Here is a 13378-nt window from a genome sequence, read left to right as displayed (position 1 = left end):
TAAATAGGTATTAACTTGACCAGTAGACGCTGCTATGACACACAATTTCAGCACAGCATATGTTGAGACTTTATAATCAGCTTATACATTTTAGTTTTAGATCTTTCTCCTCCAGCACCAGTCTAAATGACCAAATATTGCTTCGTTTAGTCTTCCTTGTTCACTTGCACTGTGGTGGTAGTTAATACCAGGATCAAAGACCAAACAGGAAACTAAGTCATGGAATTACAATGGCTGAGGTTCTTGCCACTGAGCTCAGATTGTAATGTAAGAATGCATTCTGTGTGAGTTATGTTTCCACCTTCTAGGTTTTCCTCCAGAGCACAAAATTAATATATTGAATGATTATTAAATTATGAATTAAAGGAAAGAGGAAGGAAGCCAGTAGAATGTCTGTTTTGTTTGCACGTGTTTGTGTGGCCTGTACGTTAACAGACATCTAAAGTTGTCAAACTGTTAGGACTATTATCAGTTTCAGATCTCCACAAATCCATGGATTTATGTGAGCAGTCTGAGAAATTAAAATCACATGCTTTTTAGTGCTCTGCAATCCCTTTAGACTTCATTTTTTAAAATATCTAAATCTGTTATTACAGGCACAAAACCCTTTTAATTTAATCTTTGACAAGATTATCAGATTCATTGATGATGTCACAAACTTAAATAAATAGTGCAAAAAAGCATAGTCAGCTTAGACTGGATAAGCAGGACAAAACGGATAACCCGCTGCTCGATTGATTAGCATTGATGGCCTGATTATTATCAGCATCATTATTTATTAAAGTAAGCGATTTAACCTCCTGAGACCCAAGCGTGACAGCTGTGTGCATTTTCCATTGCCCTTTTTGATTTGTAACTAGTAGCCCCGAAGAAACATGCAAAAAAAAAAATATATAATAATAATAATAATAATAATTAGCAAATAGTTTTCCTAAAAATGAATGCCCATATATGTGGACAGTGGGACTAAGTTTAAATAATACCAAGCTATAGAAAGTCAGTTTTTTAATCAAATTGTTTATTATGTTTCCAGAAGTGTTGGTTATTCGTGATTTAGAGATGTTACAGACATAAAATGAGAAATTAGCATAATTAATTCTGATTCAAAGTAATGGCCAGCATCATCCAATCACTGCCAACCATGTTAAAATAAAATTGTACATTATAAAATTCTGAATCTATGCACTGATTACCATTGTCCCATGTCTTCCAAACATATTGAGTCATCCAAACATCATCTGCAGCCTGAAACTGAACTTTTGACCGAATGTTAGAAGTGAATGCACTTGGCTGCATTGGAAAGTTATAGGATGCTCCCTTGCTCCCTAATTAGGGAATGACTATCTGTCTGCACTGGTCTCAGAACAGTTTAAAAGGCACCTTATTTTCATCCTAACTCTGTGTAAAGCCTCTGAAAGCAACAGTTTACAGCTTTTGGATGCATCCATTGATTCTCAATATGATAATGCACAGTGAATATAGGATATTTTAAGGAAAAGAGCCTATAGTCCACATATGTAGTCATTTGTGTTTAGCCATTTCGCGATAAATCATTGAAATTTTAAAAATGGCATATTGGATGAAACTACACACTCTAATCTTTTGACTCAAACTTGTTTTAATGTAAAAACTTTACAAGATTTCTTATGAGATGCAGTTTTGTTGCCAATTCTCCCAAAGACAAACTCCGCTGAGATCAGTGCCATGTTGTTTTGTCACATACGTTGAAAGTTTAACCCTTTAATGACAGCCTAGAGTCTGCTGAACTGAGATCAGTCAGTTTAAAGGAATTTAAATAATGCATAGCCTTTAGCGAAGCCAAAACGTAATGTCCACGTATGTGGACACGGGGTCTCAGGAGGTTAAGGGTGGATGTTCCATAGACCTTAGGGGCCGTTTACACGACAGTGGTGTTTTGGGGCCTGAAAACGCAAACTTTTGAAAACGGGTTTCAAAGTGCAAGTTTTTGAAAACGATGCCGTTATCATCTCCGTGTAAACATACAAAAACGCGAATTTGTGAAAACAATGATGTCATGCGCACGCATATTACGTGTTCAGTCTATAGGCATGAACTTCAAGAACTTCGTCCTTACCTTCAGGGTGAACAGACCAACATGAGATCACCAGTGGAGTCCTTAAAAAGGTGGCGTGATTTATAGTCCAGGGTCACTTGTAGTAATAAAGCAACCTCATCGTCTGTCCAGACAGAATTGCTCAATGCTTTCGCCATCTTCATTGTTTGTATTCGCCGCTCCGTGGAAGAATGCTTATGTGCGCAGGCGCGTAGTGTTTCTTTAAAAAGTGACATCGCCAACTACTGGCCTGGCATGCGTAATACAGCGTTTTTAGTCGTTTTCCGGATCCGTGTGAACGGGGATCATTTTGACAACGTTGTCGTCTGTACGCAAATCTTTTCAAAAACGCAAAGGAAAAACGTTTCCGTTTTTAGTACATTGTTGTCGTATAAACGTACCCTTAATAATTTAACATTTAGCCAATATTTCATCTGAAAGGTGAATGTGTGAAAAGCTCCATTTCTTTAAAACCTACTTTAATTATACATACAGTTCAGCAATTTTCAATAAATCAAAAATTCTGTTGGCTAACTAATAAGCTTTTGCGTATATGGGTGACTGGTTCTAGTTGATTCTTTACGCCAAGGTATAAAATACTCTATATAAATTATTATAGACCTATCATAGGCTAATTAATGGCAATATTTAAAATGTATAACAATTAAAAAGCACAAAGCAATGTTTATAAAAGAAAAGATTTATTTTAACAGTTAACATACAAATATTAAACCATTGTTTTGGCCAACAGATATTGCAAATGAATCATCTAAATAACTGTCCTAACTGACAGTTTGATAAGAACACACCTTAATTATAAAGTTGACCTTTGCCTTATTGTGTGACTAGGTGGTTTTATTAATTTTTTTATTTTTTTGTTTTAAACCCAAGATCAGTTACATCATATCATGATATTGGAACTTATGTTTAGTGGAATGAATTTGCAAAAAATGATCCTATTTCAGTTTGGAACTAAATGTTTGAAACCAAATATAAAACCACTGGGATGAGAAGCATGACTGAAACCTGGCTTTGCAGAGATATCATATTTGTGCTCTTGTGACAACGTCCCATTTGACAACTAGCTCCCATCTCTCCATTGCAGTTATTTTTTTAAGCTGTCTGACAGTCTAAATGTGGTACTTATTTACTTTTTGTTGCTATTATTGCCTGTACAGGCTGTACAGGGTTCTTCTGTGCCTCAAAACAAGCATCTAACACATGCAGGCACAGGTTGCCATGGCGCTTGGGGTAGCCCTTGACAGGGAAGTTTGGACCTTCTTGAAGGATCAGTGGCTGTCTGCGACTGTCTGTTGCTGTCCCAAACGCCAAGGCAACCTGTGCGCATAAGAAGCCTCTGGCTCGTAAATGGTTAAAGAGAGCCCATTGTTTAGCCTAACATCGACCAACGCGGGGTGCGGATTAGAACGGCGTCTGCCCGTCCCATATGTTACTTGAGGGCTGCATTGCCCGTAATTAAAAAAGAAAGATGCGCTCTGCAGGAATGGAGGCCCTTGGTTTTGCTCATGAACGTCAAGGCGTCTGATCTTTCAGTGACTCTCAGTGCACTATTAAAACAACACCAAAAGCAAAGTTACAACCCCTGTGAGCATCCTACTGTGTGCCAGATCGTGCCTGTACACGTACGAAACAGACTGTCACATTATTAAGTCAGTACCGTGTATCCAGTAACCCACAGGAGTTGTGAGCTTCCTTCACGCCATGTTTATCGGTAAATAAACAGTGGGCCGCTGCAAACATCACGGAAGAAACTGGCTTGTAAAACTATTGTAGTCAGTCTGTAAACAAGTTTGGTTCTTGATATTTCTGGATACTTCTCTGAGAGATGCGCAACATAGTTAGCTTACGTTGAAATCTGAAAATATATCCATATATGAACGCGTAAAAAGGATGGTTTATATACAGTATGTCGATTTTTTTTTTTTTTTTTTTTTTTTGTCAAATATAGTCTATATTTGTAGCTATTGGTGACTAAGTTGGGTACATGTGTAAATATGTATAACACTGTTTTCCTCTTGTGAGATACAGGCTAAATGAATTCATGCTCGTTTTGTGCAATCAAAAGTCTTGCTTTCCATAAACATCAGCTGAAGTGGTGAGCTATTGGCGATGAGTATGATGAGAGCAATTGCGGAAATCAAGAGAGAGCAATTCATCTATTTGACCTGTTATAAGATATTTCTGGTTGTGTCCCGACTTGTACTTGACCTCCTGAGTGTTGGGGTGGGTGGCAATGGGGTACAGTTTCTGTAGCTCAAAATTCAATTAACTGTCGTTGCAACTGACACGTGTTTCTCCACAATGGTAGTAACTGTCGTAACTGACCTACTTAGCCCAAGTATTTTCTCACTTCAGTGTTAAAGGCACAGTATGAATGTTTTATTGGTGATGAGGATTATGACAAGATGTGGATTATTATGATAACCTGTAGCCTGTATCATTGTATGAGAAAGTGGGCGCTTAAATGATGTGCGGATTTCTCACCTGGCATGGTGCATTGAATGGCGAGATCATATCATTGGGGTATACATATTTTTTCCCACCCTGTTTTCGTGTTTTTCTTTTTCTGTCAGTCTGAATGCCGCCTAATCTATTTCCGAAATAATTTTTTACTATTTAGCAGCTTTAAAGTGAGGATTTTAACAGTAATACTGTAGCAGAGAAGCATGTTTTTTTTTTCTTCAGATTTATTCTTAATCTTATTTTTTGTTACACATATTAATTCTGCTATTTCAACACGTTACTGAACAGCTGATATATATGAAGGCTATGTTTATTTCCCCATGCACTCTACATTTACAGTATGTTGTGCGTTTTGTGTGGTATAATAATGTAGTGCTGTATGGTGTTTACTAATGTGTTGTTGTGTTGAACTTTGTTCTGTATCCCGTATATTGTATTGTATATTGTTTACTATTTATCACCACATTTTGGGAGCAATGTCAATTACATTTCTCGTAATTGAAGCTTGACCAATGCCCTACTAACTTGAACTTCGAGAAGGTTTTTTTTTCTTTTCTTTTTATTTATTTATTTATTTATTTTGGCAATAACGGAAGAGAAGATTAGTCAGATATATTGTAAGTTGGATAGTCACTAGCAAACACATCGTGTGTTCACTAAACTTTACTATCCGTCTTGTACAATTCAAACAACACAGACGACTTGTACATGTTATAATGTACCCTAAATAACCATTGATTAAAAGACAAAATAGCCTTATTTTTTTTTATTTTTTATTTATTTATTTTTTTTTTGGTAGGCCTACGTTAGGGTTCATTCATTAAAACCTGGAGAACATCAGTTATTGCATTCTTGTCTTGTTCCAGAATAAATAATTTTCGTTTTGGTTCCTAATCGTTAATTGTCGAATGTGAGTAGAACATGAACATAGAAATGGGATGTAAATAGAGTTACATCAGTTTCTTGTAAATTACGCCACTGCTCCTTTAAATCTGTTTTATACATTAAATGATGTTCAGAAAATGTGTAGCTTAAAGATTATATTATATTATAGCTAAGTTCAAAATATGATATGAATAAAAAAATAATAATGAATAATAATTCATTAAAAATCCACATTACTTTTTCCACAAAGAAGTTTACCGGATCGGTCGGATATTCTTCACAATATAATATTATTCGACTATCAGGTGACGCTGTCTCATAAAGCCATTTTTGCTCAAATATTATTGAATTTGCAGTTTATCCTCTTTGTTTTTGTTTATAGTTTTAGTTTTATAATAATAATAATAATAAAAATTATCGGTATTTCGTTTGAATTGTATACTTCTAGGTTGATTTAATTGTACCTTTATGTAGGCTGCGATGTCTCAAAAAAAAAAAAAAAAATATATATATATATATATATTAAGATTTACGCATTTCAATTTCATAACAAAATTCCATCCAGTTGTATTAAGTATTCTTCAATAAAATTAAATGAAATTAAAACCCCTAAATATGTTACGTTTTACTCATTTAATTTTGTTAAGCATTACACAGTTCAGTTTGATGGAATTTTGTTATGAAATTGAAATGCGTAAATTTTAAAAATAGGCTGAAATATTTTTTGAGTGTATTATTACATCTTTATACAACGCCTGAAGTGCATTTACATTTTCTCTTATATATTCACGAGTTTAGCATGCTTTTTGACAGCCTGTATACAGAATTAAGAGAGATGTCGTGGGAAACAGACGAGAAGCTATTCAGGAAAATACAGCTAAGATTGTGAATTGTGAGAATGTTTCGGACATACAGCATCAATTTAGTAAGCTTCATTTTGTTACAAGGACGCGCAAATGATGGAGAAGTTTCATATCAACTATCTAAACGTTTCGATTATTTCAAGCCATTCTTTTCGATGATTGTTGACTTCTAGTGACGATGTGAATGAATGTGATTATTTCACAGTGTCAACGACGAAAACTGAACGTTCCACTGCTCGCAGTTATGATGGAAGAGCATAAAGAATCTTTAAAGATTCGTTTCTGACTCCCAGTGAACTAGTGCAATTATAATTCAGATCCGTACAATAGAATTCCTCCAGGAGCCGGCGGTAACCGTATAGACCTCAACTCGTTCTTCACCCCTCCTTTACCGAGGAAACTTTTTGTGAAAGTTTTTTCATTCAGCCACAGAGGACTCTATGTGTTAGTGTTGTCCGCACAGCTGTTTTAATCACATTTAGAATTAAAGTAGCAGTTGGATTTGCTGCAGCCTTATATGACGGGACTTTTCGAATGAAAAATCATATATATATATATATATATATATATATATATATATATATATATATATATATATATATATTAGTACCTTTTGTATGTTGGTTGGTAATTTACCATTCATGTCATAGGAACTTTATACAAAAATATTGTTCTAGAATTTGTTGAATTAATGCGTCATGTGAAATATATATATATATATATATATATATATATATATATATATATATATATATATATATATTTTTTTTTTTTTTTTTTTTTTTTCTATTGTAAAATGCTGTCCATATGTGGCGACACGGACCACAACGATGCGGTTCTGCCTGCAAAGAAAAAAAAAAAAAAAAAAGATCTTTAAAGTAGGCTTAGAGTTCAATTTGAATTGCCCTCTGCCCTAAAGAAACCCCGCCAGTGAAATATTGGGATTAGCTGGTCTTTGAGGCGCGGATTAGCGCGACTTTCTCAAACCGCACATTCCTGGTGCCATGTCTCTTAAAACGAAAGGGCCGGAAACCCGGCGGGGAAAATTAGAAATAATTAAAATTGGCTAACGCCTTGCAGTCACAGAGATACGTTTCCTTTAAATGTACGTTTCTTTAATAACCATATTACAAGACTTGCTTCTCAAGTTTTAGCTTTAATTTAGACTTCTGAGTACGTTATCAAAGCCAAACCTTTTATAAAACACTTGTTTACACCGATTTTATTAAACATATATTATAATACAGTGTTCAGTGCGGACACATTCCGCCAGGAAAAAAAAATATTTTTTTTTCTTTTTTTCTTTTTTTTTATATGAGAAAATAATGCAGCTTTAAATGCGGTTTTAATTTATTTCCATAAATCTGTTAAATAAATAAATTAGATACTATCAAATTAGATGGCAGTTGCTTGATAAAAGATGAACAGTAGCGTAAAACAATTGAGTAAAAATGTGGTGGTTGAAGTGATTTTATTTTTTTCTTGTAGCCTCATAAGTCGTGCCTCTTCGTCCTAATCAACTTTATAGTCTTTTAACTTTCAAGCTATGGTAACCTTTAAAACACAAGAAAACACAAACAATTCATAGTCAGTTTTAATAACTCCTCCAGACTTAACTTTAAATATAGTGTCAGATTTGACATTGTTTATTACAGTTTCTCTGGATGGACCACATTACCACTCCAGACAAGTTTAAGATCCACGTGGGTGGTATGTTATCATTTATGACCAATAGAGATCAATAAATGGGGACAGACAGTTTCTTCTCTTTCTTACACATTCTCTTGAGTCCCTGTGTTCTCGAGATGGTTTCTCTCTTGAAAGTAATTCAATAGTAATCATGTGACTTATTTACCGTCGTGGAAAAAACAAACAAACAAACAAAAAAAAAAAAAAAAAGAGTTAAAAATCTATTAAAATTACAGCCGAGTCTTCGCAGATGCGACGGAGCTCACAAATTGCATACAGTTACAACAAATCACAGTTTCGAAGGCTAGCACAGATTAAAAAAAAAACGAAAAAAAAAAAAAAAAAACACACACACACACACACACACAAATGTACCATTTATATAAGACACACACTGATTGTCTTTTAAAAACTATACGTATTGATTCCTTATAAACGCCTTTTCTTAAATAAAGTAGTGCATCCAGGTCGCCATGGGGGCGTTCAACACACACACACACACACACACACACATACACACACACATACACATCCTCTCTATCATCCTCCTGATGGAAGTGTCTCTCGTCTTGCCAACACTGAAATAGGTCGGCGTGCAGTAAGAGGCTTAGAGAAAGCCTGCCCATTCCAAGCACTTAACCAATAGATTGGCTCCTTTTGCCGTGTAATTTTTTTCTCCTCTTTTCTTCTGTAATGATTTTTTATTTTTTTTCCCGTGGCTTTGACCTAACTTATTACAAATGCACTTTGATTCCCTCTACCGTAACAGGTTGTGGTCAAAAGCCCTATGTTTTTATACATACTCACGACCCTTTAAATACTTTGCACGCCGTGAAGGGTGCATGTAGCTCAAAATCAAATAGATATTTCATGACTAAAACGAACTTCAAAAGCGCTGTCGGGCACAGTGCAAGCATCCACCTCGGACAGTTCACGCTTCACGGAACACTTCTGTTTTTGGAAGGATGGCAGGTCTACAACGTTTATTTTATAGTCTTTTAGTGTGTTGCTTGGACAAATGGCAGATGTTTTGTTAGTTTCACAACACCTGGAATTTCCAGGAGGAAGTCTGATCTTTGTAATCCAAGCAATCAGCATTGAAGTTCAGTTTCCACGAGGACGCTTGGTCCTTATAATCCAAGCAATCCGCAGTGGAATTGAAGCCGAGCCCCGAGGCACCGTAACCCTGTGTGGGGAGGGATGCTGGAGACTGGTTCAGGTGACTGGTAACAGCGTTGCTGCTCATGGGGCTCAAAGTTGATCCCGGCCCGGTCAGCTGATGGTGCATGGGCGTCAAGTAAGAACCGCAGTCCATGCCCCCAAAGTAGGATGTGGAACCAGCATAACCCTGGCTATATCCGGACGCTTGAGTGTAGGTCATTGGGTAGGATCGCTGCATGCAGGAGGAGGAGGTTGAGAGTGGGTCTGAAAGCGGCGAGATGGAGGCCGGGCTCCAAATGGACACCGGCGCTGTTGTGGTGGAGATCGCCGGGACTGAAGTGCTGGAGGGCGGGGTGAACTGGCCACTCGCCCCGCTTTCAGAACTGGCCTCCCTCGCTGGAGAGCTCTTCTTTTTGGCAGGTCGCACCTTGTTCTGGCCTCCGTTTTGTTGTTGCTGCTGCTGCTGGCGGCACTTAGCCCTTCGGTTTTTGAACCAAACCTGACGTGGAAAAATAGGGTTCGTCAGCTTACTTTAACTCCAACTGTTGGGCAGCGTAACCTTCAAATTAATATTACAATATGAACTATGTTCTCTAGAGTCTAGTGTCACAGGATGGGAAGACTTGAAGAAAAAGAGCATCACAAAATGTATCCATTCATTTCTTTTTATAGCCTACCCGATGTGACATGCTTGGATCCTTAAAACAACGCACATGCATGACTTGAAATGGGTACCAACCTGTACACGGGACTCTGGGAGGTTGATTTTCAAGGCCACCTCCTCACGCATGAAAATATCCGGGTAGCGCGTTTTGGCGAATAAAGCCTCCAGCACATCTAGTTGAGCTCGAGTGAATGTTGTTCTCTCCCGCCTTTGCTTTCGAGGAGTCGCTGTTAGAAATAAACAAATGAATTACACGGATGTCCATCTGAAAAGCGATCATGGTTTTACTGTAAAAAAGTTAACATGTGTAGGATGATTGGTTATGAAATATTAATATAGCTGAAAATGCGTCGTACATTCAAAACTTTTGAGGTGGGCCTAATCTGTAAATAATAATAATAATAATAATAATAAACACTATATATTTTCACGGTTAAGATTTCTTTTTTTCTTTCTTTCTGATATGTTAGGCTATTATTGGTGCTTGTTTACAACTGTATTTCAGCCTATCAGAATCATGTATGCATGTTTGCTTTAATTCACCAATATCTTGTTTTTCAGCTGAGTAACAGCTCGTTTTTAAATTCTTGCATCTCTCATTTAATAATGCATTTCAAAACGGTTGTCAACTCTAAACAAGGGTTCGAACTTTGTTTTCTTAGATTTTCAATAGCAAATATGTGCAATATTACGCTTATTATTCAATAGCGACAAAACTATCGAATAATAACTTATGAAGCCTTGCCTATGAAAGTGTAATTATTACATGTCCCACCTACAATCAAATAGCCATTTCTACAATTGATTCACAATCAAATAGCAGAAAAGGCACGAAAATGGACAACAATGTGGGACTGATCTTGAATCCAACTTTATAGTGTGCACGAGTGAGTCTACCGATCTCCATGTACAAAAATGTTTAATTCGGAAACTTGTCTCACCTGGGTATCCAACGGACGGATGTAGCAGGTCCATACCGGAGGTAGTTAAACTTAGCCCGTTGACCGTGTAAGGTGGTTGCTTAAGATACGACATCATGCTCAAGATGGTTGTGGGGGTAAAGTTGGAGAAAATTTGGAAAGCTGAACAGGGAGACTGAGGTCGTCCTTCAGTCTCTTTTCCTTCTGCTTCTGGCTTGTTTTCGTTTTCAGCGATGGCGCTGAAACCTATGCCCTGTTTCCAAAAAAATAAATAAAATAAAAAATGGTCAAAAACAATAAATCACAAAGATAAAGAGAGACGTTCACTATCTGTGATGAAGCAAGTTGTAGGTTCTGCGTCTGTCATTTGATCAACACTGGTTCTTCTAGCTGCAACGACTATGAGCGAATAAACCACGTCCACACAGCAACGTGCTCTTAAAGCCGCTCCAGACCTCCAGCTGTCCTCGTGAGATGAACGAAGCTCATCTTGACAAACGTCCCACCCCTTCCTCCCCTCTCCCCACCAGCCACAAAAAGTAACATCTATTAGTTGCAACAAGTCTTCACAAAGGCAAAACTCCGTCGTTCAAATGTGCCAGAAACGCAATTTGCATAGGAACCCAACTAACTGTCTCAAGCATAAGGACACTGATTGGGAGCCATTGGAGGAAACAAAGGCCACTGTTAGCCTGATAACTAATGCTGATAACAATAGCTCCATTGGCGAGAGACAAAAGTAACAATGACAAAAGTAACCTCCTCCAGTCTTCACTCATATTAGTCCGCACAAAATCATACAATCATAATTACTTGTATTAGTATTTCTCAGAAATAGTGAAGGGAGTCTAACAAATAGCTCAAGTCTGAACTTCCATTGAAATACCGTTTGCCTCCAGTTGGATTTTGATGTAGAATTGAACTGCAGTCTTCTTGACTTGAATTAAATCTGTTTGAAACAAATGTAAACCTTGGCCAAACTATCAAAAGTTTTCAGGCTGAAATGTTAAAAAAAGAAACTCACAGCTAATACTGGGCCGTTATCATGTAAAACTAAAAATTAACTTGAAAATTACTAGCAAACACCATTGAAACCCTATCCACTTCTGAATAAAATTATGATATTATTAATCAAAAACCAACTTGAGCGTTATACATTTATGGCAGGTTTTTTTGTTGGTATATCCAACGGTTTCGTCCCTCAATCTGTCACTTAAACAGTCCTCGTCTACCAGTTGCATGCACAGCCGCTCAATAGTAATTACCTCATCCAAGACTTAATTATGATAAATGTTGTTTTTGATAAAATTAACGAGATAATCCGGGTGGCACGCGCTCACCTAATTACTGGACGCTACCTCTTCAGCTGAACGTTTGGCCTCACTGATTCTGTGCATGACTACAATAAAAATCACACACACACACACACACACACACACACACACACACACACACACACACACACACACAGCAACATTTGCAGAGCAAAACTTTTTGGAATTAAAAAAAAATCACTTTTGCATTCAAGCATCATATTTGTAACTACATAGGCAAGAGGAAATTAAATAATAGGCTAAGCGGTAAATGTAACGACACATGTACAACATATATTTTTTTTTTCTTGTGCCCATTTGAATTCGCATCGTAGAAATAAAAGTGTCCCGATCGGACTTGTTTTGCGCTTTTGTAATGATCGCTTTATGTCGTAGTTATCGCTAATGAATTATTTTCGCTATTATTTCTACTCAATAGCGACTTGAAATAAGCATGAACAAAAGAGCACGGTACTTATTTTTCTTTTTGAAAATTGAGACTGAAAATTGACTTATCACACGTCAAAACAGGTAGCCTATCAGATAATACAAGTACGAAATTTCAATGGCAGAATCAAGTTAAATGTAGGTTAATTGGGTCTTTGGCGATCTTAAAATGCAAGTCACACAGCAGTTGAAATATTGGACATAAAACGACTAATAAGTTCCACATAAAGATTCATTTACATTCTACTAACATTACAATAGCAACAACTGACTAATAGCAGCCTACTAACAATACAAATACAAAATAATAGCAATTATCATTATAATAATAGAATTGGTAATTCAGAAAAAAGTACATTTGCATATAGGCTACAAACAGGATACTTACTGAATACAAATGATTTTTGATAAAGTTTTATGTCCGATAGCGAATATACGCCTAAATCGACACAAAAATATTCAAGACGTCAAGATAAAATCCCTTTCAGCATGATGAAACCGTGAAGCAAAAGAGTTATGAGCAACCCTTTACAAGTATAAACGGAGAATGGGTGAAATTGTTTGGAGAGATTAAAGTACATACGGTAATGATTCGCTTCTCTTCTGGTCTGAAGTTGCCGGAGTCTGATTTGTACAGCACGCTGGCCAATGAAGAGCTCAGGACTGGAGACTGTTTCTCTCGCAGGGCCCTTTGCAGGGAAACAAATGTCGACAGCTACTTTTTGATCCAAACTCTCCAGCCAATGAGAGCGAGGCCCTACAACACATTCTCATCATGAGTCAAAGGGATGTCATTTTACGTTACAACATTAACGCAAGGTGTGAATATAGTGGAAGGAAATTCAATTCTAAATTGTTGCACTCCTATCTTAAAAACA

The 13378-nt window shown here is 36.8% G+C and overlaps 1 protein-coding gene across 1 annotated transcript; it reads right to left on the bottom strand.

Annotated features, from left to right (window-relative positions):
* Window positions 1-7717: 7717 nt before the first annotated feature.
* On the bottom strand, window positions 7718-13172 carry LOC127454879 (homeobox protein OTX2). Its single transcript, XM_051722373.1, has 4 exons — window positions 13084-13172; window positions 10762-10993; window positions 9896-10047; window positions 7718-9655 (listed from the first exon to the last, which is right to left on the bottom strand). Exons 2-4 carry the CDS (start codon window positions 10856-10858, stop codon window positions 9035-9037), a joined length of 870 nt encoding a protein of 289 aa, XP_051578333.1. The 5' UTR covers window positions 10859-10993; window positions 13084-13172; the 3' UTR covers window positions 7718-9034.
* Between the last annotated feature and the right edge of the window lie 206 nt (window positions 13173-13378).

The sequence above is a fragment of the Myxocyprinus asiaticus genome, chromosome 17 (assembly GCF_019703515.2).
Source record: "Myxocyprinus asiaticus isolate MX2 ecotype Aquarium Trade chromosome 17, UBuf_Myxa_2, whole genome shotgun sequence".
Lineage (NCBI taxonomy): Eukaryota > Metazoa > Chordata > Actinopteri > Cypriniformes > Catostomidae > Myxocyprinus > Myxocyprinus asiaticus.
This window is presented reverse-complemented; position numbering and strand designations above follow the sequence as displayed.

Coding starts and splice junctions, on each gene's coding strand:
- LOC127454879 (XM_051722373.1), bottom strand. CDS start 10,858: ATGATGTCGTATCTTAAGCAACCACCTTACACGGTCAACGGGCTAAGT. Junction 10,048..10,761: donor TCCGTCCGTTGGATACCCAG/GTGAGACAAGTT, acceptor TATTTCTAACAG/CGACTCCTCGAAAGCAAAGG. Junction 9,656..9,895: donor TCCCAGAGTCCCGTGTACAG/GTTGGTACCCAT, acceptor TTTCCACGTCAG/GTTTGGTTCAAAAACCGAAG.